The 26,903-nt window shown below is 44.8% G+C and overlaps 1 protein-coding gene across 3 annotated transcripts in view; it reads left to right on the forward strand.

The window, feature by feature from the left end:
* ippk (inositol 1,3,4,5,6-pentakisphosphate 2-kinase) overlaps positions 1–26,903 on the forward strand; it is a 120,735-nt gene that overhangs the window by 85,548 nt on the left and 8,284 nt on the right. For all 3 annotated transcript variants that reach the window (XM_038812589.1, XM_038812590.1, XM_038812591.1), the window contains 5 exons: positions 1,450–1,508; positions 9,900–9,972; positions 13,361–13,640; positions 17,396–17,546; positions 24,712–24,814. In XM_038812589.1, coding sequence (XP_038668517.1) covers positions 1,450–1,508; positions 9,900–9,972; positions 13,361–13,640; positions 17,396–17,546; positions 24,712–24,814 — 666 coding nt within the window. The remainder of the gene's footprint in view (positions 1–1,449; positions 1,509–9,899; positions 9,973–13,360; positions 13,641–17,395; positions 17,547–24,711; positions 24,815–26,903) is intronic.

The following is a 26,903-nucleotide window of genomic DNA, read 5'->3' on the forward strand; positions in this document are numbered from 1 at the left end:
CCTCTCTTTAATTCGAAAAACGATACCTCCAACAGTGCAGTACTGCCCTGGTGTGTCATCCGTATTTCTGAACAGAGCTGTATTAATTTTTTTGTGTGTAAACTAGCAATTTGCATAGTGGCTATATGTGCATGTCTCGGTGGGTTTAAGTTTTATGTTTGTAAATTATTTTTAATTCAGCTATTCTCCTTGATTTCATAACAAAAGCTCATGCCCCTGCCCAATAATGAGGCAAAAATAGAAAATGCTGTGAATACACAGCAAATTCGTTAGTATCCATAAAACATTATGCAAATATGGAGATATGCCCTTTGTCAGAAATTTAGATGATGATTCTGAGTTTAGAAGTTGAATAGAAGCACTTGATACTCAATAAGCAGAAATAATGACATGATTGCTTTGACTTCAGACAGTGAACATCATTTTACCTGATCATGACGTAAACTGAAAAGCAAATTTATTAGTATTGTCACGACCCCTAGTGCACGATCAATTCCACTTGACCCAGAGTCCCAACACAAGTGAAATTAGATGTTATTTAAAATACCTGAGGACCTTGGCTGAGCCCAATAAGTTTTAGTCACCAGGTTTATAAATTTAACACCAATAACCTTTAATTATTTAACAGTAATATAATTTAAACTAACAAATGTAACAATGACTACCAAATACCCCTTACCCAACCCCCCCTTTCCAACTCTCCCGACTCTATAGCGTGCACACGCACACACACGCGCCGTTTGAGCTTGAAATGATTTCTGTCCATCCTGTCGACAATGTCTGCCCCACTGGGAACTTTGCTCTTGACAAGATGAAGGATGATGACGATGACAGCATCCCTGAGGTCGGCAGGAATTTCTTCTCTGTCCCAGATTTTCATCAGCAGCTGGTGGAGATGCCGGGTGACTTCTTCTCCAATTTTGAAAATCTTCACTGGGATCCCGTCCACTCCTGCAGCTTTTCCACACTTAATGCTTGCCCCATAGTAAACAAGAAAAACAGGTTATTTGCAAATTATGTCCAAAGCAGACTTTCTTTTCGGTTTGGGCAACTGTCCATCAAACAAGGGGTGCCATTTTCTTCCTCTGTAAGTGAATCTGGTTCCAGAGGATTGCAAGATAATTAGGGATGAGGAAGACTATTTGGCCCGTTTTAACATTCTTCATTTAGATTAACCTTAATCTCTTAATCCATCCTGGCTAAACCCACCTCCTTGCAGCATCCTGTTGGTTCTTCAAATACTTCACTTTTATAATGCGTGTATCTGCAACTTTTCAGTTTTATACATGAGGGCTCTCTTTGTGGTAAAACTTGAACATTTTTTGAAGATGCAAATTGCTCTCTGGTGTAAATTTCATATTTTGTACCTGAGCCATTTATTAAACCAATTCCATATCGATTTACCTGATCTGAGATATTCGGTCTAATTAGTACGTTACTTTATAATAGGTGGCAAATGGAAAATGGAAGAGGATCAGTAAATATTGTCCCCTTGATCTTTTCTCAGGGTAAGGTACAAGTTCTGAATAAGATATGCTATAAATGTTTGCATGATGATCTGATATCTTTTTGGAACAATACTGAATTAAACTGGAAAAATTGATACATGTATAAATTGGTTACTGAGAAGATGGTGATCAGCCCTTGTTTTGAATTACAAAGCATATAAATGTTTTTAGGCGTTTTCCTGAGATCTCTAACTGAGCACTGAATGTCATGCACCTCAACTACGTAAAAAGAATGTCTTTGAGTTACTTTTCTGTCATTAATTACATGATGAGTTACCTAAATTAGTGCCAGAGCCTAGTAGCCGTGATGTAATTGTGTGACAGAACAGGATTGAGGTGCTGAATAACCTACTCCTGTTCCTATATTTTAGGCCAGGAGCAAATAAGCTATATTGTCCTGTCCAAGTGCAATGTACAGTTCATTCTGACTTTAGAAATTTTTTACATTGGGTTAGTAAGTGTGATTTCTCTATCTTGGCCATTCAAATCAACTAACTAAAATGGCGAGAAGCAATATTTTCAATCTTTTGGGGTAGAACTATTTTGTTCCACCAGGGTAACCACGACAGCTGACGCATCAATCCGAGAACCTCTGTGCTGTGAAACCTAAATACTATTGACAACCTAGCCTTGATAATGTGAAAATAATTCAAGCTGCTTGTCCAAATTCTTCAGTAACCAGACTGGAACAGGTATTAAGTTTAATTTAAAAACTGCAAACCAATATGGATTTAAATCAAGAATGTTGGCCCAGATCCTGCAGCCAGTGTTGTTGCTGCTCTCATTGATGTTGCCCACAAAGATTTCTGCAACTTGGACCTTCTGCGATTTGTTTTTCAGCCAGGGCATCTGATCCTGGCTGAAGCATTGATGGGTCAGTGCAGACATCCATGGGGAAGACCATTGCGTCCAAGAAAACACAGGTGGAGATGGGAAGTGGACAAGTTAAATACTGCAGTCAGGGTGTGCTCACTTTGAACATGCTGTTTCTCCGAGTTTATGTAAATTGCTATCTGAATAATTCTAGTAGGTTGTTATAATATATAATTGTTCAAGAAGATGCTTGGCGTAACTGACACACTTCCTTTTCTAAAATGATAGTGTAAATAGAACCTTCTGTGTAATCCTGAATCAATAAATGGATTTATTTCCAATGTGAGTGTGACAAAGGTAAACTTTCCCTCCTTGTCCTTCTCGACCTGTCTGTGGCATTTGACACAGTTAACTAGACCATTCTCCTCCTATACCTCTCCTCTGTCATTCAATTGTGTGGGACTGTGTATGTTTCCATTCTTGACTATATAATTGTAGCCCGAGAATTATCTGCAATGGCTTCACTTCTGTTTCCTGCACCATTACCTCTGGTTTCCCCAGTGAATCTTCCCTTGGCCCACTCCTATTTCTCATGTTCATGCTGCCCCTTCGCAGCATCATCCAAAGGCATGGTGTTAGCTTTCACATGTACGCTGTGTACATGTACCACCTCTCTCGATGCCTTCACCATTGCTAAATTATCAGACTGCTTATCCAATATTAACTTCTTGTGAACAGAAATTTTCTTGAATTAAATATTGAGATGACGGAAGCTATTTTGGCCCCCGCTCCAAACTCCTCTTCCTAATTACAAAATCCATTCTCCTTCCTGTCTGCGATTAAGCCAGTCTGTTTGCAACCTTGATTTCACATCTGAGATCGGATCGGACGGATCCTCGTGTGCGTGGCCGATTTGGGGGGGGGGGGGCTAGTTGCTTTGTGTGGGTTCGTGGTCCGAATCCGCTATGGCGCTCGGCGCAGCCGCTGGAGTTCTTTGAGGACCGAACCTTCAAGTTGGATAATGGAGAATCTGTGGGTGTGGTATATCTAGACTTCCAGAAGGCATTTGACAAGGTGCCGCATAAAAGGTTGATCCAGCAGGTGAGATTGCAGGGGGTTGAGGGTAGAATGCTAAATTGGATTGAGGTTTCGCTGACTAACAGAAAGCGGAGGGTTGGTTTAAATGAGTCCTCCTCTGCATCGAAGCAACAGATTGTAACATAGCAACATTTGTGGACGATACTAAAATAGGTTGGAAAACAGGCAGTGAAGAGGAGATTCAGATTTTACAGACCGATATAGATAGGCTAGGAGATTGGGCCAAAATTTAGCGGATGGAGTTTAATGTGGATAAGTGCGAGGTTATCCATTTTGGCCTAAAAAATAGTCAGGCAAATTATTATCTAAATGGAAAGCAGATTCAAAATGCGTCTGGGTAGCGGGATCCAGGTGTCTTTGTTCATGAATCCTAGAAAGTCTGTATTCAGGTGCAAAATGTAATAAGAAAGGCAAATGGAATGTTAGTGTTTATTGCAAAAGGACTGCAGTATAAAAGTAGAGAAGTATTGTTGCAATTGTATAGGATGTTGGTGAGATTACATCTGGCGTATTTTGTGTCCAATTTTGATTGTCTTTTTCTTATAGAAAATATTAAAAGGGATTGATAAAGTAAATTTAGACCAAATGTACCCCCTCATGGGATAATCTAGAACAAGAGATGACAGATATAGGTTGAGAGGCCGTAGATTTAAAACTGAGATGAGAATGCACTACTTCTCGCAGAGGGTGGAGAATTTGTGGAACTTGCTGCCCCATACTGCAGTGGAGTCTGAGTCATTAAATGGTTTCAAGAGGGAGATAGATATATTTCTGTTTTTTAAAAAATGGGTTCAAGGGATATGGGGAGCCGGTAGGGAGGTGGCTTTGAGACCAGGAAGAGAACAGCCATGACCTGATTGATTGGTGGAGCAGACTCGAAGGGCTGAATTGCCTACATCGCTCTTAATTCCTATGTTTTGATTTTAAAACTCCACATCCTTATTTTCAGATTTCCCCTTGGCTCTGCCCCTATCTCTAATCTCCTCCAAGCTTGCCCCCCTCCAAGATATCTGCACTTCTCTAATTCTGGCGTCTTGTGCATTCCCAGTCATAATTATTCCACCATTAATGGCCGTGCCTTCAGCTGCTGAAGCCCCAAGCTCCAGAATTTCTTCCGTACTCCTCTCTACCTCTGCAACTGGCATTCCTACTTTAAGACATTCCTTATACCTGAGCTAACATCTACTTAAGTGGCTTGTTACCACATTTAGTTTATTATGCTCCTGTGAAGCACCGTGGGCTGTATCATTGTTAAAGGTGTTTTATAAATTACTGGGTATCCTGCCAAAGACCACTTTGCGTTCAAGTCTTGCCTTGGTTTATTGGGAGTGCAGGCTTGCTTCACTAAAGCACTGTTCTGCTGGACACAAACCATACTGGGAAAAATGCAGTAGTTCGATTTAAAAAAAATAAAATAAACATTTTATTGAGTTTTTTTTGGTTTTACAACAACAAAATAAACAATATACATAAGTCTATAAACAGCGCAAAAAGCCTGCATCCTCCCTTACAGGTCCCACCGACCCTCTCAAGGCAAACTTGAGTTTCTCCAAACAGAGAAAGCTAGCCATGTCAGATAGACAGGTCTTCGGGGGCTTTGAGTCCCTCCAAGCTAATAATATCTGTCTCCAGGCTACCAGGAAAGCAAAGGCCAGAACGTCTGCCTCTTTCTCCTCCTGGATTCTCGGATCTTCCGACACCCCGAAAATCGCCACCTCCGGACTTGGTGTCACCCTTGTTTTCAACACCATGGACATGACGTCTGCAAACCCCTGCCAGAATCCCCAGAGCTTTGGGCGTGTACAAATCATGTAGGCATGGTTCGCTGTCCCCCCCCCCCCCCCCCCCCCCCCCCCGCACACCTTGCGCACCTATCTTCTACACCAAAGAACTTGCTCATCCAGCCCACTGTCATGTGAGCCCGGTGACCGACCTTGAACTGTATCAGGCTGAGCTGGCGCATGTTATGGACGCGTTGACTCCACTCAACCCTTCCGCCCAGAGACCATCCTCTAACTCTCCTCCTAACTCCTCCTCCCACTTGCGCTTCAGCTCCTCAGTCTGCGTGTCCTCTGACCCCATGAGCTCATTATAGATGTCAGAGACCTTCCCTTCTCCCACCCACACTCTGGAAACTACCCTATCCCAAGCTGGTGTCCTTACATGAAGCCGCCTCCATACGCTCCCATGCCGACCCTCCCCCCACCACCCACTTCCTGATCATGGCTACATTTGTTGCCCAATAATAGTTACTGAAGTTTAGCAGTGCCAGCCCGCCCCCTCCCTGGCTCTGCTCAATCATCCCCTTTTTTACTTGCGGGGTTTTGCCTGCCCATACAAAGCCAGTGATAACAATGTTAACCCGTTTTAAAAAAAGGTCAGTGGAATAAAGATGGGGAGACACTGGAACACAAACAGGAATCTCGGAAGGACTGTCATCTTCACCGTCTGGACCCTCCCAGCTAGTGACAACGGGTGGGCATCCCACCTCTGAAAATTGCTCTTCATTTGGTCCACCAGATGGACCAGATTAAGTTTGTGCAACCATTCCCATTCCCACGCCACTTGGATGCCTAGATACCTAAAACTTTCCCCTACCCCCTAAACGGCAGTTCCCCCCAGTCGTCTCTCCTGTCCCCTTGCTTGGATCGCAAACATCTCACTTTTCCCCATATTTAGTTTGTACCGAAAAAATTGGCCAAATTCCCCCAGAATCCTCATGATTTCTTCCATCCCCTCCACTGGGTCCGATACACACAGGAGCAGGTCATCTGCGTAAAGTGAGAACCTGTATTCCACCCCCCGCGCAGCCCAACCCCTTCCAGCCCCTTTAGGTTCTCGGCGCAATTGCCAGCAGCTCTATAGCTAGTGCGAACAACAGTGGGGAGAGGGGGCACCCCTGTCTCGTCCCCCGATGTAGCCTAAAATTGTCCGATGTCGTCCTATTCGTCCGTGCGCTGGCCACAGGAGTCTGATACAGTAACCTGACCCAGTCAATAAAGCCCCGCCCAAATCCGAACCGTCCCAGTACCTCCCACAGATATTCCCATTCTACTCGATCAAAAGCCTCTGCGCCCATTGCGACCACTACCTCCACCTCTCTGCCTTCTGGGGGCATCATTATCGCATTTAGCAACCGTCTTACATTGGACACCAACTTACTTCCCTTAACGAACCCCGTCTGGTCCTCCCCAGTCACGTCCAGAACATAGTCTTCAATCCTAGCAGACAAATTTTTGGCCAATAGTTTGGCGTCCACATTCAATAGGGATGTCGGCCTGTAGGACCCACACAGCTCCGGATCCTTATCCCGCTTCAGAATCAGTGAGACCGTGGCCTGTGACATCGTCGGGGGAAGCACCCCACGCTCCCTTGCCTCATTGAATGTCCTCATCAACAGCGGCCCCAATATCCCAGCGAACTTTTTATAGAACTCTGCTTGGTACCCATCCGGCCTCAGATTTTACCCGACTGGATGGCCTTCAGCCCCCCTGCTATCTCTTCGATCCCGATCGGGGCCCCAAGCCCTTCTACCAGCTCCCCGTCCATCTTTGGGAAATTCAGCCCCCCTAGGAAGTGCCTCATCCCCTCTGGCCCAGGTGGGGGTTCCAACCCCTACAGCCTATTATAAAACTCCTTAAATGCCTTATTCACCCCTGCTGAGTCTCCCACCAGGTTCCCGTCTCCTTCCTTTACTTTCCCTATCTCCCTGGCTGCCTCCCTCTTTCTAAGCTGCTGTGCAAGCATTCTGCTGGCCTTCACTCCATGCTCATAAATCGCCCCCCTCTCACCTTTCTAAGCTACTCCACCGCCGTCCCTGTGGTTAACAAGCCAAACTCCGCCTGTAGTCTCCGCTGTTCCCTTAAAAGCCCTGCCTCTGGGATCTAGTCATGCCTCCTGTGACCTGCAGTATCTCCTTTACCAGTCGGTCTGTCTCTGTCCTATCTACCTTCTCCCTGTGGGTCCATACCGAGATCAGCTCCCCTCTAACCACCGCCTTCAATGCCTCCCAGACCACCGCTACCGAAATTTCCCGTGTCATGACCTCCAGGTAATTCTGAATACATTTCCACAACCGCCCGCACACCACCTCGTCCGCAAAAAGCCCCACGTCTAACCTGCAGTGCGGGTGCTGATTAATGTCTTTACTAACCTGTAGGTCAACCTAGTATGGGGCATGGTCTGAGATTGTGATCGCTGAGTACCCCGTGTAGACCACCCCTATCAGAAGAGCCCTGCTCAGAATAAAGAAATCGATCCAGGGTTACGCTTTATGCACGTGTGAGTAGAAGGAGAACTCCTTTACTCTTGGCTGCCCAAATCTCCATGGAACCATCTGCTCCATGAACTGGCACCCTGCCCGCTTTTGAGCTTGACCAGTCTAACCCAGGGTCAATAACTGTATTGAAGTCCCCTCCCATGACCAGTTTATGCAAATCCAGGTCCGGTATCTTCCCCAGCGTCCTTTTTATAAACTCCACATCGTCCCAGTTTGGCGCGTATACATTTACTAGTACCACCTGCACACCCTCCAATTTCCCACCGACCATAATGTACCAGCCTCCCCCATCCGAAACTATTCTTCCCGCCTCAAACACCACTCGCTTGTTGATCAGGATCGTGACCCCTCTGGTCTTCGAGTCCAGTCCCGAGTGGAAAAACCTGACCGACCCAACCTTTCCTTAACCTAATCTGGTCAGCTACTCTAAGGTGCGTCTCCTGCAGCATTACAACATCCGCCTTCAGTCCTCTCAAATGCACAAACACATGTGCCCTGTTGACCGGCCCATTGAGCCCTCTTACATTCCAGCTGATCAGTCTAGTTGGGGGGCTCATCGCCCCCCTCTTGGGTCAGTCTCCAGCCTGCGCCCGACGCCTCCACCGGCCTCTCCCCAGGCAGCTCCCAACCCCTTCTCTGCCCCTCAGCAAAAGTCCCTCCCTCGTCAGCAGAACATTCACCCCTCCCCCCAGTAACAGCACAAAATAAATCAACCGCATTGATAAGCCTAACATCTGTTCACCCCCACTACGCTTCCGTAAGCTAGCTCGCCCAGCTAGTTTGGTGGCCCTCACCCCTGGCGCCAGACAATCTCCTACCTATTGTCTCCCCTCCCCCTTGCTCATGCATACATATTCAATTGAAAAACAATCCCAACACAATTGCCCGATAGAGATTTAAAAAAATAACCCAAGTTGAATGCAACAACAACAACAAAAAAAATCAAGCAATAGATCCAGCATCTGAACAACCACACCTCCATCCCCCAACAGTTCAAATGCAAACTTTACATCACTCGGCTCTGCAGCTGGCCCCAGATCCATGCAGCCGGCATAACAAATAACATACGAAAAAGCAAGAAACAAGAAACTTTTTTTTTGAAAAACATAAACACTACAGCAAAATTCAGAATTCAAAGTCCTCAGTCTGACATAAGTCCTTTCCTTTTCGCGAAGTCCAGCGCTTCCTCAGGCGACTCGAAATAGCAATGTTGTTCCTCGTGTTTGACCCAGAGGTGGGCCGGATACAACAGCCCGAACTTCCCCTTTTTCTTGAAAAAGGGTCGACCTGATCTGGTTAAACCCCGCTCTTCTCCCGGCCACCTCCGCACTCTGGTCTTGATCGATCCGCAGGATACTGTTGTCCCATTTGCAGCTCCGTGACTGCTTGGCCCACTGTAAAACGCGTTCCTTTTCCAGATATCTGTGGAATCTCACCACCATTGCCCTCAGGGGAGGGGGGGGGGGGTCTCCCATTCGCGGCCTCCTCGCGAGCGTTCTGTGAGCTCTGTCCACCTCCAAGGGTCGGGAGAATGCCCCATCCCCCAGCAGCTTCTCGAACATGGTGGCTATACATGCCCCAGCATCCGCTCCTTCGGAGCCCTTCGGGAGCCCAACAATCCTCGAGCTCTGCCGGCGGGACCTGTTCTCTAGGTCCTCCACCTTCTCCAGGAGCCTTTTCTGCTGGTCCTCTTAGCATCCCCACCTCCAACTCCTCTGCAGTTTGATGTTCCTCCTGGTCAGCCAGCGCCTTCTCTACTTTCTGGATCGCCCGATCTTGGGCATCCAATCTGAGTTCCAGCCGTGCAATTGACTCTTTAATAGGGTCCAAGCAGTCCTGCTTCTGCTTGGCAAAGCCCTCTTGGATAACTTGCATCAACTGCTCCGTTGATTGCTGGGTCGACAAGCCAGAGGTCCAGTCCTCCGCCGTCCTTCCTCCCGGTGCTGCTTCAGCCCAAGTCTTCTCTGTCCTTCTGTTTCTGCCTTTGCGAGCACTCATAGTCCTCCTCGCCATGCACCGATGTGGGAATTCTGTTCACAATTGCCTCTGTCATCAATTTTTCAAATCAAGTTCGGTAAGAAAACGGGGGAAAAGGTCCAAAACTCCGACCCGAAAGGGAGCCACCAAATGTGCGACTTACTCCTTCATAGCCGCCACGGAAGTCTCAGTAGTTCGATTTCTAATGTGCCTATGTTTTGCAGGAATAAACAACGGATGTACATTGCCTTGAAAAGTTTGTTACAGGAGCCTCAAAACAACTTAAAAATCTTTAAGGTAATTACGGTCATTACGTTTTGCTCAACAACACTGAAAACCTAAAATATTTTCTACTGGATGATGACACAGAACAAGTTATATAGAGTTAATGGAGCAGAATTTAGTTATTGGCAAACCACTGCCACCTGTTGTTCATATAAAACAAAAAAGAATGGCTAAGGTAAATATTGGTCCTTTAGAGGATGAGAAGGGAGTTTTAATAATGGGAGATGAGGAAATGGCTGAGGAACTGAACAGATTTTTTGGGTCGGTCTTCACAGTGGAAGACACAAATAACATGCCAGTGACTGATAGAAATGAGGCTATGACAGGTGAGGACCTTGAGAGGATTGTTATCACTAAGGAGGTAGTGATGGGCAAGCTAATGGGGCTAAAGGTAGACAAGTCTCCTGGCCCTGATGGAATGCATCCCAGAGTGCTGAAAGAGATGGCTAGGGAAATTGCAAATGCACTAGTGATAATTTACCAAAATTCACTAGACTCTGGGGTGGTCCCGGCGGATTGGAAATTAGCAAACGTGACACCACTGTTTAAAAAAGGATTTAGGCAGAGAGTGGGTAATTATAGGCCAGTGAGCTTAACTTCGGTAGTAGGGAAGATGCTGGAATCTATCATCAAGGAAGAAATAGCGAGGCATCTGGATAGAAATTGTCCCATTGGGCAGACGCAGCAGGGGTTCATAAAGGGCAGGTCATGCCTAACTAATTTAGTGGAATTTTTTGAGGACATTACCAGTGCGGTAGATAATGGGGAGCCAATGGATGTATATCTGGATTTCCAGAAAGCCTTTGACAAGGTGCCACACAAAAGGTTGCTGCATAAGATAAAGATGCATGGCATTAAGGGTAAAGTAGTAGCATGGATAGAGGATTGGTTAATTAATAGAAAGCAAAGAGTGGGGATCAATGGGTGTTTCCCATGGTTGGCAATCAGTAGCTAGTGGTGTCCCTCAGGCATCAGTGTTGGGCCCACAATTGTTCACAATTTACATAGATGATTTGGAGTTCGGGACCAAGGGCAATGTGTCCAAGTTTGCAGACGACACTAAGATGAGTGGTAAAGCGAAAAGTGCAGAAGATACTGGAAGTCTGCAGAGGGATTTGGATAGGTTAAGTGAATGGGCTAGGGTCTGGCAGATGGAATACAATGTTGACAAATGTGAGGTTATCCATTTTGGTAGGAATAACAGCAAACGGGATTATTATTTAAATGATAAAATATTAAAACATGCTGATGTGCAGAGAGACCTGGGTGTGCTAGTGCATGAGTCGCAAAAAGTTGGTTTACAGGTGCAACAGGTGATTAAGAAGGCAAATGAAATGTTGTCTTTCATTGCTAGAGGGATGGAGTTTATGAATAAGGAGGTTATGCTGCAATTGTATAAGGTGTTAGTGAGGCCACACCTGGAGTATTGTGTTCCGTTTTGGTCTCCTTACTTGAGAAAGGACGTACCAGCAGAGGAGATTCACTAGGTTAATCCCAGAGTTGAAGGGGTTGGATTACGAGGAGAGGGTGAGTAGACTGGGACTGTACTTGTTGGAATTTAGAAGGATGAGGGGGGATCTTATAGAAACATATAAAATTATGAAGGGAATAGATGAGATACATGCGGGCAGGTTGTTTCCACTGGCGGGTGAACGCAGAACTACGGGGCATAGCCTCAAAATAAGGGGAAGTAGATTTCGGACTGAGTTTAGGAGGAACTTCTTCACCCAAAAGGTTGTGAATCTATGGAATTCCTTGCCCAGTGAAGCAGTAGAGGCTCCTTCATTAAATGTTTTTAAGGTAAAGATAGATAGTTTTTTGAAGAATAAAGGGATTATGGTGTTATGGTGTTTGGGCTGGAAAGTGGAGCTGAGTCCACAAAAGATCAGCCATGATCTCATTGAATGGCGGAGCAGGCTCGAGGGGCCAGATGGCCTACTCCTGCTCCTAGTTCTTATGTTCTTATTAAATTTGCCGTTGGCCATTTCATTTTGGCGAGCTTTTCTGTAGCACTTGCTCACGATGGATGCTGAAATGACACAGTGCAACTGTATCTTATAACAATTCTTCAACTTATTAATGAACAATGAAGAGTCTGAACCAACAAGTGTCAGTTGGAGTCATGAATTCATTCTTGTAACAGTTACAGAAAGCAAAATATAGAGGAGGAAAAAAAGATGGGATTGGGACAAAAATATGATTTTAAATTATTTAACTTATAATTTCCAACAGTGATGACATTTTTTAAGGATCGAAACACAGTGCTTGCAGGTTAATTTTACTGTCTGAGGTTGCTTGGCGGTCGTTCTGATGGCTTACGTTGTCAAGAATCATAGTTGGATTGACATGGACCAAGCTTCCTCTTCATTTATTCAGTTTTTCCATTCACGTAATAAGATATTTGATCATGAGAAGGAAGCTTTATATTGGTTTCCTTCATTGGACCTATTGGGCGCGATTTAACAAGGGGTGTCCTGTTTTGGACGTGTTTATCAGGATGATTCTTGGCGCCAGCAGTGCCTAGAATGAACCTGCTATCAACAGGACTGTTATTTTATTTCCCCTCGTCTTGCCGAGGAATGCCTGCTGCGGCCGCATTTACCTTCATTTCCTGCGCTGACAAGCTGAGCTCATCAGTACAGAAAGAGATCAAGGTGCCAATTTTAGATGCCACCCTGATCTCTCCACCATGGCCTCTCTACCTTACTCTTCAAGGCACTGACAGTTTGGCACCCTGGCAGTACCACTCAACCACCCTGATTCCTGGGTGGCAGTGCCTGGCTGGCAGTGCCAAGATACCAGGCTGACAGTGGGAGTACCAGGATGCCACTGACCAGATGGGGAAATTAAGTAATTGTGTTATCAAGTAGAAACTCTTTGGTTTGTTACACCTTGTGTTGCTTTTTGTCTGTGTAACTGCTTGTAGTTAAGGGATCTTTTCCTACTGTTGGTTAAGCTGTTGCATAAAATGTCAATTTGATTGTTCATTCTCGTAATACTCAAATTACAGCTTTGATCTCCATGGTTAATCTGAAAGAACAGCATCATGTGCAAGTTAGGCTGCACAAATGAAATGGGAGAAGTGTTTGTAGAAATTTTTAAAGAATATCTCCCCTTGGAGAAACTTGTTTTCAATATTTTCATGTTCAAATCCTGACATAAAATGCATAAAACATGGAATTGCACACATGCAGAAGGTAAAACTAAAATACATCAAATGTGCTATTCTTGAAATAGTTCATGATCATTTAACATTATCTGCTAGTTGTGAAATATTAACCCTTGCAGGTATTAATGTCTTGTATAATGTCTGCATTGTAATTAGTGTTTATTTTTTCCCTCCTCCCTTTGCCTCCCCCACCCAACACCAAACCCTCTTACATTATTTGAACACATGAAGAATGGAGAGTTAATATTTGGCTGTAAAGATGACCAGGACTGCCTAATGGATTTGAATGAACTTGCTAATCATTTGAAAGCTTACTTCTTTCCTGCCAATGGTGTCGTTAGTGGACCACAATGCACAAGAACTGTTATCAGTGAACTGATTCATGTAATAACAATAGCGTTGGTGAGCAATGTGGACACTTGCAAGACAGGTGATATGAAGAGGACACTTGTCTCACAAGAAAGGAGTCACTGTGAAGCAAGTCATTTTCGCAAGGAAGTTTTAAGAAATGGTAAGTGTATTTTGTTGACCTTTTATATGTGTGTGTGTCGCTACATATATATTTTAGAAGGTCAGTGTGAATTGTGATTTTCTTAAAAAAAAATATAGGTTGTGTTTCATCTGTATACTGGTATATAAATAGGAGTTAGGTTAATCTAGCCAACAGGAGGCGGAAGGAAAATGGGCCCTTTTACTTTTAATCCAGGTTTACTCCCCTTCTATTCTACAGGCAAGGGTGCCTCCTTCAGACATTGAATTTCTTCTTTGCTAGCTCAAAGAGATAATTTAATGTTTTGCCTTATAAAAAATTAGTCGAATGTTTTCAATTTGGATCATACCATCAATGTGTGTGTGTGTGGGGGTGTGGACTTGCTGACCTTGTTCTGCATTACATGTCAGCTGTTTAGCCCACTGTGCTAAACCATCTACCCAACAGTGGGAAAAATATCCCAAATATGTCCTGCCCACTAAGTAGGGCAAATCAAATACAGCCAATTACCATCCCTTCAATTTGTTCTCAATCATCCACAAAGTGATGGAAGGTGTCGTTAATAATGCTGTCGCGGACCACTTACTGAGCAACAACCTGCTTAATTATGACTCCGTTCCACCAGAGTCACTCTCCAGATCACATTACAGCCTTGATTTGAACATGGACAAAAGACCTGAATTCCAAAAATGGGTGCGAGTGACCAGTTTTGATATCAAGGCAGCATTGGATCCAGTTGGGCGTCAGTTTTGCTGGTGCCCTGTCAATATGGATCAGGGAGGGAAGAGGGGTGGGGAATAATTTGTTGGTTACACTCATACCTAGCACAAAACAAGGCAGACCAATCAGCTCGGCCCCGATTGCTGCACTAGTTCCTCAGGGTAGTGCCCTCGGCCCAGCATCCTCAGCTTCTTCATCCTGATCTTACATTCTAAATGAGGTCAGAGGTGGGAATGTTTGCGAATGACTGCGGTGCCAGTACCATCCAAAGCTTTTCAGCTGCTGATGCTGTCTGAGCCCAATTGTAACAAGACCGACATAACATTCCAGCTTGGGCTAATGTGTATTGTAAGTAAATGACCAAAGAGGTTTGGAAACAGTTTAAAATGCAGCAACAAAGGCAGACCAAGGGATTTATTAAGAAGGGGAAAATACAATATGAAGGTAAGCTACTGGGAACGTACAAAATTAGATGTAGCTCTTGGGGCTAAAGGGAGCAAGGGTTATGGGGGGAAGGCAGGATCAGGGTATTGAACTTGATGATAATGAATGGCGGAGCAGGACCTCCTGTTCTATTTTCTATCTATGTTTCTCTGTATTTCCAACAAGAGAGAATCTGACCATCTCCCCATAATGGTCAATAAAATTGCTATTACTGAATAGTGACATGAAAGTGGCTGCCCTTGACATCAAGGCAGCATTTGACCGAGTATGGCATCAAGGACCCTTGCCAAACTGGAGTCAATGGGGAAAAAGGTGGAAAACTCTCTGCTGGTTGCAGCCACACCTGGCACAAAGGAAGATGGTTGCGGTGGTTAGAGGTCAATCATCTCATCTCATCAACTCATCACTGCAGGAGTCCCTCAAGGTAGTGTCCTAGGCCCAACCATCTTCAGCTGCTTCATTAATGACTTCCCTTTCATCATCAGGTCAGAAGAGGGTATGTTTGCGGATAACTGCACAATGTTCAGCACCATTTGTGACGACTCAGATAATGAAGCAGTCCTTGTCCAAATGCAGCAAGACCTGGACAATATCCAGGCTTGGGCTGACCATGGAAGCTGAGGCATTGGCCATCAGATGTTGCATCATGGTTGGACCCCGATCATGGCGATGGGAAGTCAGTCACCATTTCCACACTGGAAAGGATGGGCTCCAAGCTCTTGTGCAAATCCCTGTGCCAAGTTGGTCTGGGCACCTCCATGCTCCTTCATTGTGACCGCAGACTTCTTGGCAGGTTTACCAATGCACATTGTGCCACACAAGTGCCAGGCAATGAACATCACCTACAAGAGAGGATCTAACCACTGCCCTTTGACATGCAATGGCATTACCATCGCTGAATCCCCCACAATCAACACCCTGGAGGTCACTATTGAACAGAAACTGAACTGGACTAGCCACATTAATACTGTGGCTACCAGGGCAGGCCAAAGGCTAGGAATCCTACAGCGAGTACCTCTCCTACTAACCCCCCAAAACCTGTCCACCATCTACAAAGCGCAAGTCAGCAGTGCAATGGAATACTCTCCACTTACCTGGATGAGTGCAACTCCAACAACACTCAAGAAGCTTGACATCATCCAGGACAAAGCAGCCCACTTGATTGTTCCTCCTTCCACAAACATTCAACCCTCCACCACCGATGAACAGTGGCAGCCGTGTGTAACACCTACAAGAATCAGGGGGGAAACTCTCTGCTGGTTGGAGTCATACCTAGCACAAAGGAAGATGGTTGCGGTGGTTAGAGGTCAATCGCCAAGGTTCGTTAGGCAGTACCTTCTGAACCCATGGCCACTACCATCTAGAAGGAGAAGAACAGCAGGTACTTGGGAACCCCACCACCTGGAGGTTCCCTTCCAACTCACTCACTACCCTGTCTTGGAAATATATCACCGTTCCTTCAGTGTCGCTGGGGCACCATCCTGGAAATCCCTCCCTAACAGCACAGCACAGTGGGTGTACCTACACCGCGAGGACTGCAGCGGTTCAAGAAGGCAACTCACCACTACCTCCTGAAGCGCAATTAGGGATGGGCAATAAATGCTAGCCTAACCATTGAGGCCACATCCTGAAAATGAATTAAAAAAAAAAAATCCCCATCAATTTCCTGGGTTTTAACTGGATTAGTCAAAAAATACTCCGGCTGCAAGAGCAGTTCAGAGGTTGGGAATTCTGTGGTGAATAACTCACTTCCAAGGCAAGTGTGATGGAATACTCTCCATTTGCATGGATGAGTGCAGCTCCTACAGCACACAAAGATAAATGCCAAGAAGGACATATCAACCTTCTTGATTGGCCATACATCCATCACTTTTAAATATTACTTTCCTCTGCCACCGATGCAGAGTAGTAGCATCTATAAGATGTGCTTCAGCACCTTCCAAACCCATGACCTCTACCATCTAGAAGGACAAGGGCAGGAGACACATGGGACTGCCACCATTTTGAGTTCACTTCACATCACTCACTTGGAATTATATCATTGTTCCTGAGCAAAAATACCTGTAACTCCCTCCCTAACAGCAATGTAAGTACCTACATCACATGACTGCAGTGATTCAAGAAAGTGGTTCATCACTGCCTTCTCGAGGACAATTGCGGATGGGCAATAAATGCTGGCAATGCCCGTGACTTTCACACAAATAAAAATAATTCTAATTTGATCTAATATTGGCTAAATCTATATTAAAATACCTGTAGTTTTGTCTTTGCATTGTTCCTATATTCTAGTTTTCACCTTGCTGCAATCTTTTCACTTTTTTGTTTACTTGACTGGCCTGTTTTCTCGTCTGTTTCACTAAACCAAAGCATATTGTCACCACTTAGTTCCAAGCTATAGTGAGGCCATAAAATGGAGAATATCCATTACTCATTTACGTATGAAAACGTCAACTTTCAGTCAGAATTATGGATATATGATCAAGAAGAATGTAACTTTTGATATCGGACCACTAAACCCCAGCTTAAAATTGTATTTTTGGGATATTTCTATAAAAAATTTATTATGGTCAACTGAATTTATTTTTTGGTAATACAAAAATAATTTCTTCCAGGTATTCATGTAGTGGAAAATTCTGGCTTGCCTAAAGGTTGTGTTCTTTCTCGGATCCTGCAAGTGCAGATGCTGGATATGATGGACATTGATGGAATTTATCCTTTATACCTGAGAGTTCAACAGTACATAGAGGACTTTCCAACAGACAGGTTAACTGGATTTGTTATCTGATGTACTTCTAGGAGTATACAAAGAAGGGTGGGAGGGTGGGGGGTAAAACTATTCCATGGCTACTTAAATTAATTAGCTACTTAAAATGTAACAAATGTTATCCTCAGTTCAACAGCACTTTACAACATTCGGCATTCATACTTTGGATAGATATACTTACAATAGCAAAAAATATTGAGAGGAAATCCTTTCTGGATAGACCGGGAGTTGGCAGTTAAATTCCTCCAGAGTTCATTTATTTTCTCTCTTTGTGGATTTTTCCATTGGGTACTTTTTAACATGTTTTTAATAGAAGACGCTACTGCTCTGGAATCCACTGGCTCTACCATAAGGCCCAACTTATGCTTGTCTCTGATCAGTTTTGTGATATTTGAAGCAATTTTGTCCACCAGTGTTGTGGTTGAGAAACTTCAGCCTCCCGGTGACAGACCACTCACTGGTTGTACTATTTTATAGCTTCAGTCTGTTCATTGACAGAAAATCACGTTGCTGTTTCTGGGTTTTGTGGTATTTTCTAACTGTGCCATCAATTTTAATGTTTTTGCAATTGACTCTGTGCATCTCCTGTATGCTCGTTCCCATGAAATCATCATCAGTGGGTCCTCCATATTCTACCCTCAAATAGCTTTTGAACTTCACTCATTCACTCACTACACCTGTCTCTGAACTCAAGTTCCATGCTGAATCTATTCTATGTACATCATTATCCTGCCATGGGATCTCTAACTCGACTCATTCCTCTTATCTTCTATTTCCAGTTTCCTGTTTGGCATCAGATTTTTATGTAACTAGGCCAGTGTAACTTGAGCTTTCCAAGTTGATTCGTGTGCAGAGTTTTTATGCCACTCCAGACCCAAAAACCATCATTCTATTTCCACTATTACTTTACTGCTTTTCGTTTTACTCCAATCAAAATGCAACCTTTCACTACCCTCTTGGTAACTCTGCCCTATCAATTCCCTTATTCACCCCATTGATTTTTCTCTTGTCGCCATCAGAGGCTTACCTTCCACTTAGATCAGCCTCTTGGCATCTTCTGAAGGGCTTATTGTGAACTAGAATCTCAATTGTCCTATTTTATTCCTTCAAGACCTTCTCGACAGGAGGACTAATCCTTATTTCAAAGTAAATTTAGAGTACCCAATTATTTTTTTCCAACTAAGGGGCAATTTAGAGTGGCCAACCCACCTAACCTGCACAGCTTTGGTTTGTGGGGTTGGGGCCCACGTGGACACGTGGAGAATTGGCAAACTTCACACGGACAGTGACCCGGGCTGGGATCGAACCCGGGTCCTTGGCACCATGAGGCAGCACTGCTACAAGAGGGATGATTCTTCTGTCCGACTCACTCCTCCCTCTGCTGACCCTGTGGTCTCGGCCAGTGAATCGGATCTCTGCGTCTCTCTCTGCGTCTCTCTCTGCGTCTCTCTCTGCGTCTCTCTCTGCGTCTCTCTCAACTTGTCTCTTTAGAATACTGTTCACGTGAACAAAGCCCATGCCATCCATCATCCATGGACCTATTGTGAATGGTTGTATCAACATCATGGCCCTAGCCGGGGAGGGGGGTACTTTTTCCCATTAAGCCTCCCTGCCTGCCCATATCTGCTTCACTATTTCCTCATCAGGAGCATTATGGTGGCTGTGTGGAATATCACACTTTACATCTTAGAAAATTATTGTTCTGTACTGCTGTCTCCAGTATGATCATGTTTCTCTCACCAGATCCATGTATTAACTGATGATATTGATGGTTCTCTCTTCAGATGTTGTCCTCTCTCCTTTTAAATACCTTGTCATCACTCCCTGTCCTAAAAAAAAAACACCACCATGTCCTTACAAGTTGCCCCATCTCCAACCTCCCTTTCTGGCCCTAAATTCTTGAATGTGGTGTTGCCTCCCATGTTTGAATTCTACTAACAGCTGATACCAAAGTTACAAGTAGCATCCTGCGTGACTACGACAAATATGAACTATCCCTCCTGGTCCCTTTTGACCTGCCTGTAGCTGTTTAAAATATTGGCCACACTCCTCCTCCAACACCTGTCCACTATTGTCCTCCTGAGTGGGACTGCTTTTACCTGGTTCCATTACAGCATGCTCTCCCTGTGTTTGCGTGGGAGTCCTCCGGGTGCTCCGATTTCCTCCCACAGGTCCCGAAAGACATGCTTGTTAGGTAAATTGGACATTCTGAATTCTCCCTCTGTGTACCCGACCAGGTGCTGGAATGTGGCGAATAGGGGATTTTAAAAGTAAATTCATTGCGGTGTTATCTATCTAATTGTAGCCAGAGAATTACCTGCAACAATTTATTTTCCTGCTCCCGCACTGTTAGCATTGGTAGTGCCAAGGATCTACCTTCGACCCTCTCAAACCCCTATTTCTCTTTTTACTTGCTACTCTGCAGAATAATTATATGAAATGGCACAATATTCATTTTCATGTGTACACTTGGATCTACCTCAGCACAATCTTGCTTGATTCCTCCACTGTTGCTAAATTGTCAGACTACTTATCTGACATCCTTTACTGGATTAATTAAGTATTTGAAGGATTGAAGTCCTGTTCCAAATTCTGGTCCCTTGCTACTGTCTCCATCCATCTCCCTGGCAACTGTCTGAGACTGAACTGGACTGTATTTGTAACATTGGTATCCTATTTGACCTCAAATTAAACATTCAACCGCATGATTGCACCACGACTAAGAATGTCTTTTCCATCTTCATAATGTCACGCCTGTTTCATTGATCTGCAAAAAAACCCTCTTCATGACTTTGTTACCTCTAGGCTCTTTTTAAAATTGAGAGTGCCCAATTATTTTTTTTCTAATTAAAGGACAATTTAGCATGGCCAATCCACCTACCCTGCACATCTTTGGGTTGTTGGGGCGAGACTCTGTTACAGACACGGGGAGAATGTGCAGACTCCACATGGACCGTGACCCAGGGCCAGGAATGAACCCGTGCTCTTGGCGCCATGTTACTTCTAGACTTGACTATTCCAATGCACTCCTAGCCAGTCTCCCACATTCTCCCAGGGGTGAGAACATGCCACCATTGTGTCAAATTCTGACTTTTGCACCATGGAATTCTCCTATTTTAATATATATTGTATTTCTTTTTAAATTTAGAATATCCAATTATTTTTTTCCAATTAAGGGGCAATTTAGTGTGGCCAATCCAGGGCAGCACGGTAGCATTGTGGATAGCACAATCGCTTCACAGTTCCAGGGTCCCAGGTTCGATTCCAGCTTGGGTCACTGTCTGTGCGGAGTCTGCACATCCTCCCCGTGTGTGCGTGGGTTTCCTCCGGGTGCTCCGGTTTCCTCCCACAGTCCAAAGATGTGCGGGTTAGGTGGATTGGCCATAATAAATTGCCCTTAGTGTCCAAAATTGCCCTTAGTGTTGGGTGGGGTTACTGAGTTATGGGGATAGGGTGGAGGTGTTGACCTTGGGTAGGGGGCAGGGTGCTCTTTCCAAGAGCCGGTGCAGACTCGATGGGCCGAATGGCCTCCTTCTGCACTGTAAATTCTATGTAAACCTATGTAAACCTGCACATTTTTGGGTTGTGGGGGTGAAACCCACGCAGACACGAGGAGAATGTGCAAACTCCACATGTCCAGTGACCCAGGGCCGGAATCGAACCTGGGTCCTCAGCACTGTAGGGAGCAGTGCTAACCACTGTGTTCCAGCATTTACAACCACTATCGACCATAAAAACCACTGTAATTACATGATTCCTTGTCACAAAATATTTTCAGATCCGTTTATCTTTCAGTCACTTGTTTTCAGACCTTTTGTCTTTTGGCACTTCCCCAAACTTTGTAAACATGAGGTAATCCAAAACCCTGCTGTGTGTGTTTTAATTTGCTCCAAGTCACGTTCAACTATGCCCACTGTGCTCTGAGTTGTTTTGGATTCTGGACAAGCTGGCATTGTAGTTAATAGTGCTTTAATACTCAATCCACAGTTCCACACACACTATTCCAACTCGTTCCTGTAAAGTGTCACTTGATCTCAATTCAGCCACCTTCTCCAGATGTCTATTCTCCATAACCACTATCTTACAATTGGGAGCGATTCTCTAATCTTCTTTCTTTTCTTGAGAATTTTAATTATATATTTATATAGTCCTACATTCAGCTCATGAGTCCTATGTTCTTCATCTATGTCTTTCATTATTTTAAGAATATAATGTGTTTCCTCCTTTTCTGGTACAAATAAGTTTCAGTTTGTGTTTTTTTACTGAGCGCCCTGTGACCTTGTTTAATATCCTGTTTAATTATCTTTTAACCCATGGGAAACATTTTTGAGGTGCAGTGGCCAGGGTTTTACCATTGATTTCTGGTGTCAATGTAACAGCACTACCTTTGTCATTCCACTACCTTCTAGAAGGAGCTGAGTATCTAACTGGTTTTATTAACCTGTCTCCCACTGACCAGATGTTTTTATCCCCTTCTAATTGAATACTTTAAATAGGATTCCTTCATGTTGTTTACATGCCTTGTTTTACTTGCTTCAATATGCAGTACCATACATTTATCCAGACTTGGGCTGAAATATGGCAGATGGAGCTATCTATGTAATTGGTCCACATTTCTCTGAAGTTGAATTCCTTTCCACTTATCTGTCCAACATAACCCGGCACCCTGGGCGGCACAGTGGCTACCACTACTGCATCACAGCTCCAGGGACCCGGGTTTTATTTGGTCCTCTGGTGACTGTGTGTGTCGAGTTTGCACTTTCTGCCCATGTCTGAGTGGATTTCCTCCGGTTTCCTCCCACAGTCCAATGTCAGGAAATCTAATGCTAGTGCATCCCAGTCCATATTGTTTACAGATATTTAGATCACAATTTTTCCAGAACAGTCTATGGAAGGAGTCAGTCATATACTGACATTTATCGAAGTGATGGTAAAGTCTTAAAATAAATGCAATAGTTATCTCCAGTATGTTCTATGAACTTTAGTTCTTGCTGTGTCTTGTACTGACCACATGAGGGTGCTCTTAGACTCTAAATCTTCAATTATTAATATTGTAAAAATTCTTTAGTAATAGGCTTTCCAGCAAAGTGTTATTCATGTATTTCTATATCATAATTAACATTTCAGAATTGTGCGCCTAATGCATTTTTAAGAGTAATCTTCAGGGGGTAGTAATATTCTCAGACATTTTAGCATGTTGAAGTTTTCAAACTTTGGAATCTAAAATACTGAACAGGTACCAGAGAAGCTGATCTAAGATTATGTGCTGTTCCTACGTTTCAGTACTAAGCTTCTGTGTATGACTGCTTTTTATATATTTCTCTACGTAGAATTTGAGAAATTAACAAATCAGTTAAAATTTTTGAAAGAAAATATTTTATTGAGGCATTAATAATTTTAACAATTTTCAACTACAACATCCGACAGAGACAAAACAAAACAAAATAACCATCAACCTCCCAAACACAAATCCTAACCAACATGGCTTATAAAAACACACCACCAGTCCTTCCCGGCCCTCCTGCCATTGGTTTTCCTACCCTTATTCTTCATTTCCATGCCCCCCCTCCTTCCCGCTGACGGTCTTAATTTTTCTTGAAGAAGTTAATGAATGGCTGCCACCTCCGAGCGAACCCCTGTAACGAACCCCTCAACGCAAATTCAATTTTCTCAAGCCTGAGAAACCCCGCCATGTCGCTAACACAAACCCCCGACTTTGGGGGTTCCGAGTCTCTCCATCCCAGTAAAATCCGTCTCTGGGCCACCAGGGAAGGTGGTCCAAAACGTCTGCCTCTTTCCCCCCCCCTCTGAGCTCCCAGGTCTTCCAACACTCCAACGATTGCCACCTTTGGACGAGAACCTCTGACATGACGTCTGCAAAGCTCTACTAAAAGCCCCTCAATCTCTGACATGCCCAGAACATTTGTACATGATTTGCAAGACTTCCCCCACATCACCCACACTTGTCCTCCACCTCCTCAAAGAAGCTGCTCATCCAGGCCAGTCATGTGTGCCCTGTGGACCACCTTGAATTGGATCAGGCTGAGCCTGGCACACGATGAGGACGCGTTAACCCTCTGCAGGGCCTCCTCCCATAACCCAGCGTCCAACTCTTTCTCCCCAACCCGTCTTCCAATTTTCTCTTCACCTCCCCTATTGGGGCACCCTCCCACTCCATCAGCTCCTTATAGATTTCTGAGATCTTCCTCTCCCCAATTCCTGTTCTCAACATCACCTTAACCTGTAACCCCTTTTGCGGGAGGCGTGGAAAGCTCGAGACCTACCTCCCTCCGGACAGGTACAGGAACCCGTTCCCACCTGGCAACTCAAACACCTCCTCCAAACTCGGAATACCCTCAGCAAGAAAAAGATCCCCAAATCTCTCGATGCCTGCCTGCTGCCACCTCCGAAAGCCCCTGTCCAGGCCCCCCGGAACGAGTATCGAGCCTGTGAGAACGGCAGAGGTGCCATTAACAATGCCCTCAAACTCGAGCCCTTACAGGATGCCACCTCCACCTGCTCCCACACTGACCCATCCTCACTACCCACTTCCTGATCATCGATATATTCGCCGCCCAGTAATAGTCAATAAAGTTCAGAAGAGCAAGTCCCTCCTCCCCACGACCCCGCTCCAGCAGCAGCTTTCTCACCCGCAGGGTTTTAACGGCCCAAATTATCACACTCCTCTTCCTAAAAAAACGATTTGGGGATAAAAATTAGGAGACACTGAAAAACAAACAGCAACCTCGAAAGGACTGTAATTTTCAGTTATCCTTCCTGATGTATCAAATTTAAATTCCTTTTTATATTTATCTCAGCCTATAATATCTTTAATCAGGGATGTGTGATGTCTCTGGTACGAAGGTATTTTTCAAGTTCTCCGTATTAAATGACACCTCTCGTTTAACTGGCCAGAACTGTGCAATAAGATTTCGATATCCTTCTGCACAGTAAAGCCCAAGCAATACCGAGACTAAACTAGTATTCTCATGTTGGCGATAACCAATTATATGGCATTAGTCTGCATGTGGAGGGATGTTGGAAGTTCTGAATATATTTTTGGTTGGGAGGGATTGTAAGCATGGATGATGATTTAGTATAATTCTTTTTCATTGTGCACCGTTTGAATTTTAAGTAATTGTTGTTTCCATTCTCCCTGTGCAGGAGTAGGTTGCATTTAGATGGCCCTTATAATGAATCTTTTTATGAAAGTCTAGCAGATTGTCATTTGCAAGATGATGAAACAGTGGACTATGCAGCCCAAAAGGTAAAACTGGTTGCACGTTCATTTTTCACGCGAGTGTATTATCAGAATGCAGATTGCATAAAAAAGACTAATTCCTGTCATTGCCAAAATATTGATGTTGACATATCATGTTAGTTTAATTGTTTTGTGTCCGAATGTTAACTTCATAAATGTCTATTGTGAGGAATATCTAATTCATGGTTCAAGTTAATATTTTGGAGGTAATGGTTCAAGTTAATATTTTAGAGGTAATGTTTAGTTCTGGGAAGATTATTCTTGTGAAAGTAAAGCAACTAAAATGCTGGGCGTCAAAGATTGTTAAAGGAAAATGGTAACGAAAGAGAAAATGCTGGAAAATCTCAGCAGGCCTGGCAGCATCTGTAGGGAGAGAAAAGAGCTAACGTTTCGAGTCCGAAAGCAGGACTTTGACAAAGAGTCATCCGACTCGAAACGTTAGCTCTTTTCTCTCCCGACTGATGCTGCCAGACTTGCTGAGATTTTACAGCATTTTCTCTTTCGTTTCAGATTCCAGCATCCGCTGTAATTTTCTTTTATCCAAAAAAAATGTTAGTTCAGAAGGTTTCCCTTGTTTGTTTAATAGACTCAGAATGACAAGGATGGCGCCATAAGAAAGCAGGTGGCCTACTTAGCTGGACTGCAGAGACCGTGGGGCGGGATTCTCTGATCCCCGCCGTGTCCCGAATTCTCCGCCACCGAAGATTTGGCGGGGGCGGGAATCGCGCCGCGCCGGTCCCCCCGCGGCAATTCTCCGGCCTGCGATGGGCCGAAGTCCCGCTGCTGACAAGCCTCTCCCGCCGGCGTGGATTAAACCACCTACCTTACCGGTGGGATTGGCAGCGTAGGCGGGGCGATCTGACCCTGGGGGGTGCACCCACGGTGGCCTGGCCCGCGATCGGGGCCCACCGATCGGCAGGCGGGCCTGTGCCGCGGCGGCACTTTTTTTCTTCCGCCTTCGCCATGGTCTTCACCGTGGCGGAGGTGGAAGAGACCCCCTCCCCTGCGCCGGTATGACGCCGCTGACGCTCCAGACTTATGCCAGCCGGCGAAGTCCTTTCGGCCCTGGCTGGCGTGGTGCCAAAGGCCGTTCACGCCAGCTGGCGGAGCAGGAACCACTCCGGCGTGGGCCTAGCCCCTCAATGTGAGGGCTTGGCCCCTACACCTTTTGGGGCGGCCCGACGCCGGAGTGGTTCACGCCACTCCAACACGCTGGGACCCCACCCACCCCGCCGGGCAGGGGAGAATCCCGGCCGTGATGTCAGCACTGATTTCAAAGAAATACGGTCCACAGATATTTTGGGAGTTTGAGCTAATTTAGGTGCGTGCAGTGAACTTTGAAAGGTTACATTGTCATGGAGTTCAAGAAGGATCTCTAATTTCTGTGTGTTTTGTCAGCGAGACGTTGGTTACAGTTTAAGCCTCGTGTGGTTTGTAGCTGAGAGAAGCCCTGGAAGGTGTTAGCAGGCTCCAGGCAGATGGGGGCACAGCAAAAGCTTGGGGAGCTGAGAATTTGGCGGAAGGCCACTGTTTCAGTGCCAGGTAGTTGGGGATCAGAAAGACTGGGAGTCTCTAATAACTTGGTGCAACTGGGGGACTGGAGCCCAGAGAAATCTTGGGGCAGTGCCAGCTTGGTGAAGTTAGCATTTTGAGCAAAGGTTGGAATTGAGCTGGTTATTAGAAGTGGGAGTGCAGCGTTGAAATCGGGAGGTAAGCAGTCATTGAGGTAGTCTGAGTCAGAGCAGCTTTTAGGGAATTCTGAGGCTAGATCTTTGAAAGTGAAGAGTGGAACTCTCTTGTGAGCGAGGCAGTTTTAGTGAGCTAAGATAACAGGGAAGTTATTCGCATGATTAGCACTTCACAAATAAATAATGCACCATGACTGATGCATTTTTTGGCGGTGGCGGAGATTGCTTGCAGCTGTAAGTACACAACTTTTAGGTAAAACTAATCCATTCCTAATGCTGGGTATTTGCTATATTCATTATAAACATTTTTATATTGGTGCTTTTGCATGGGTGCGATGGATGGAGCTTCAGAGAAAGGAGGCTAAGAGAAATTAGCTTAGTCATACCTGCATTGAGGCTGCCCACTG

Source organism: Scyliorhinus canicula, chromosome 11 (assembly GCF_902713615.1).
Source record: "Scyliorhinus canicula chromosome 11, sScyCan1.1, whole genome shotgun sequence".
Taxonomy (NCBI): Eukaryota; Metazoa; Chordata; class Chondrichthyes; order Carcharhiniformes; family Scyliorhinidae; genus Scyliorhinus; species Scyliorhinus canicula.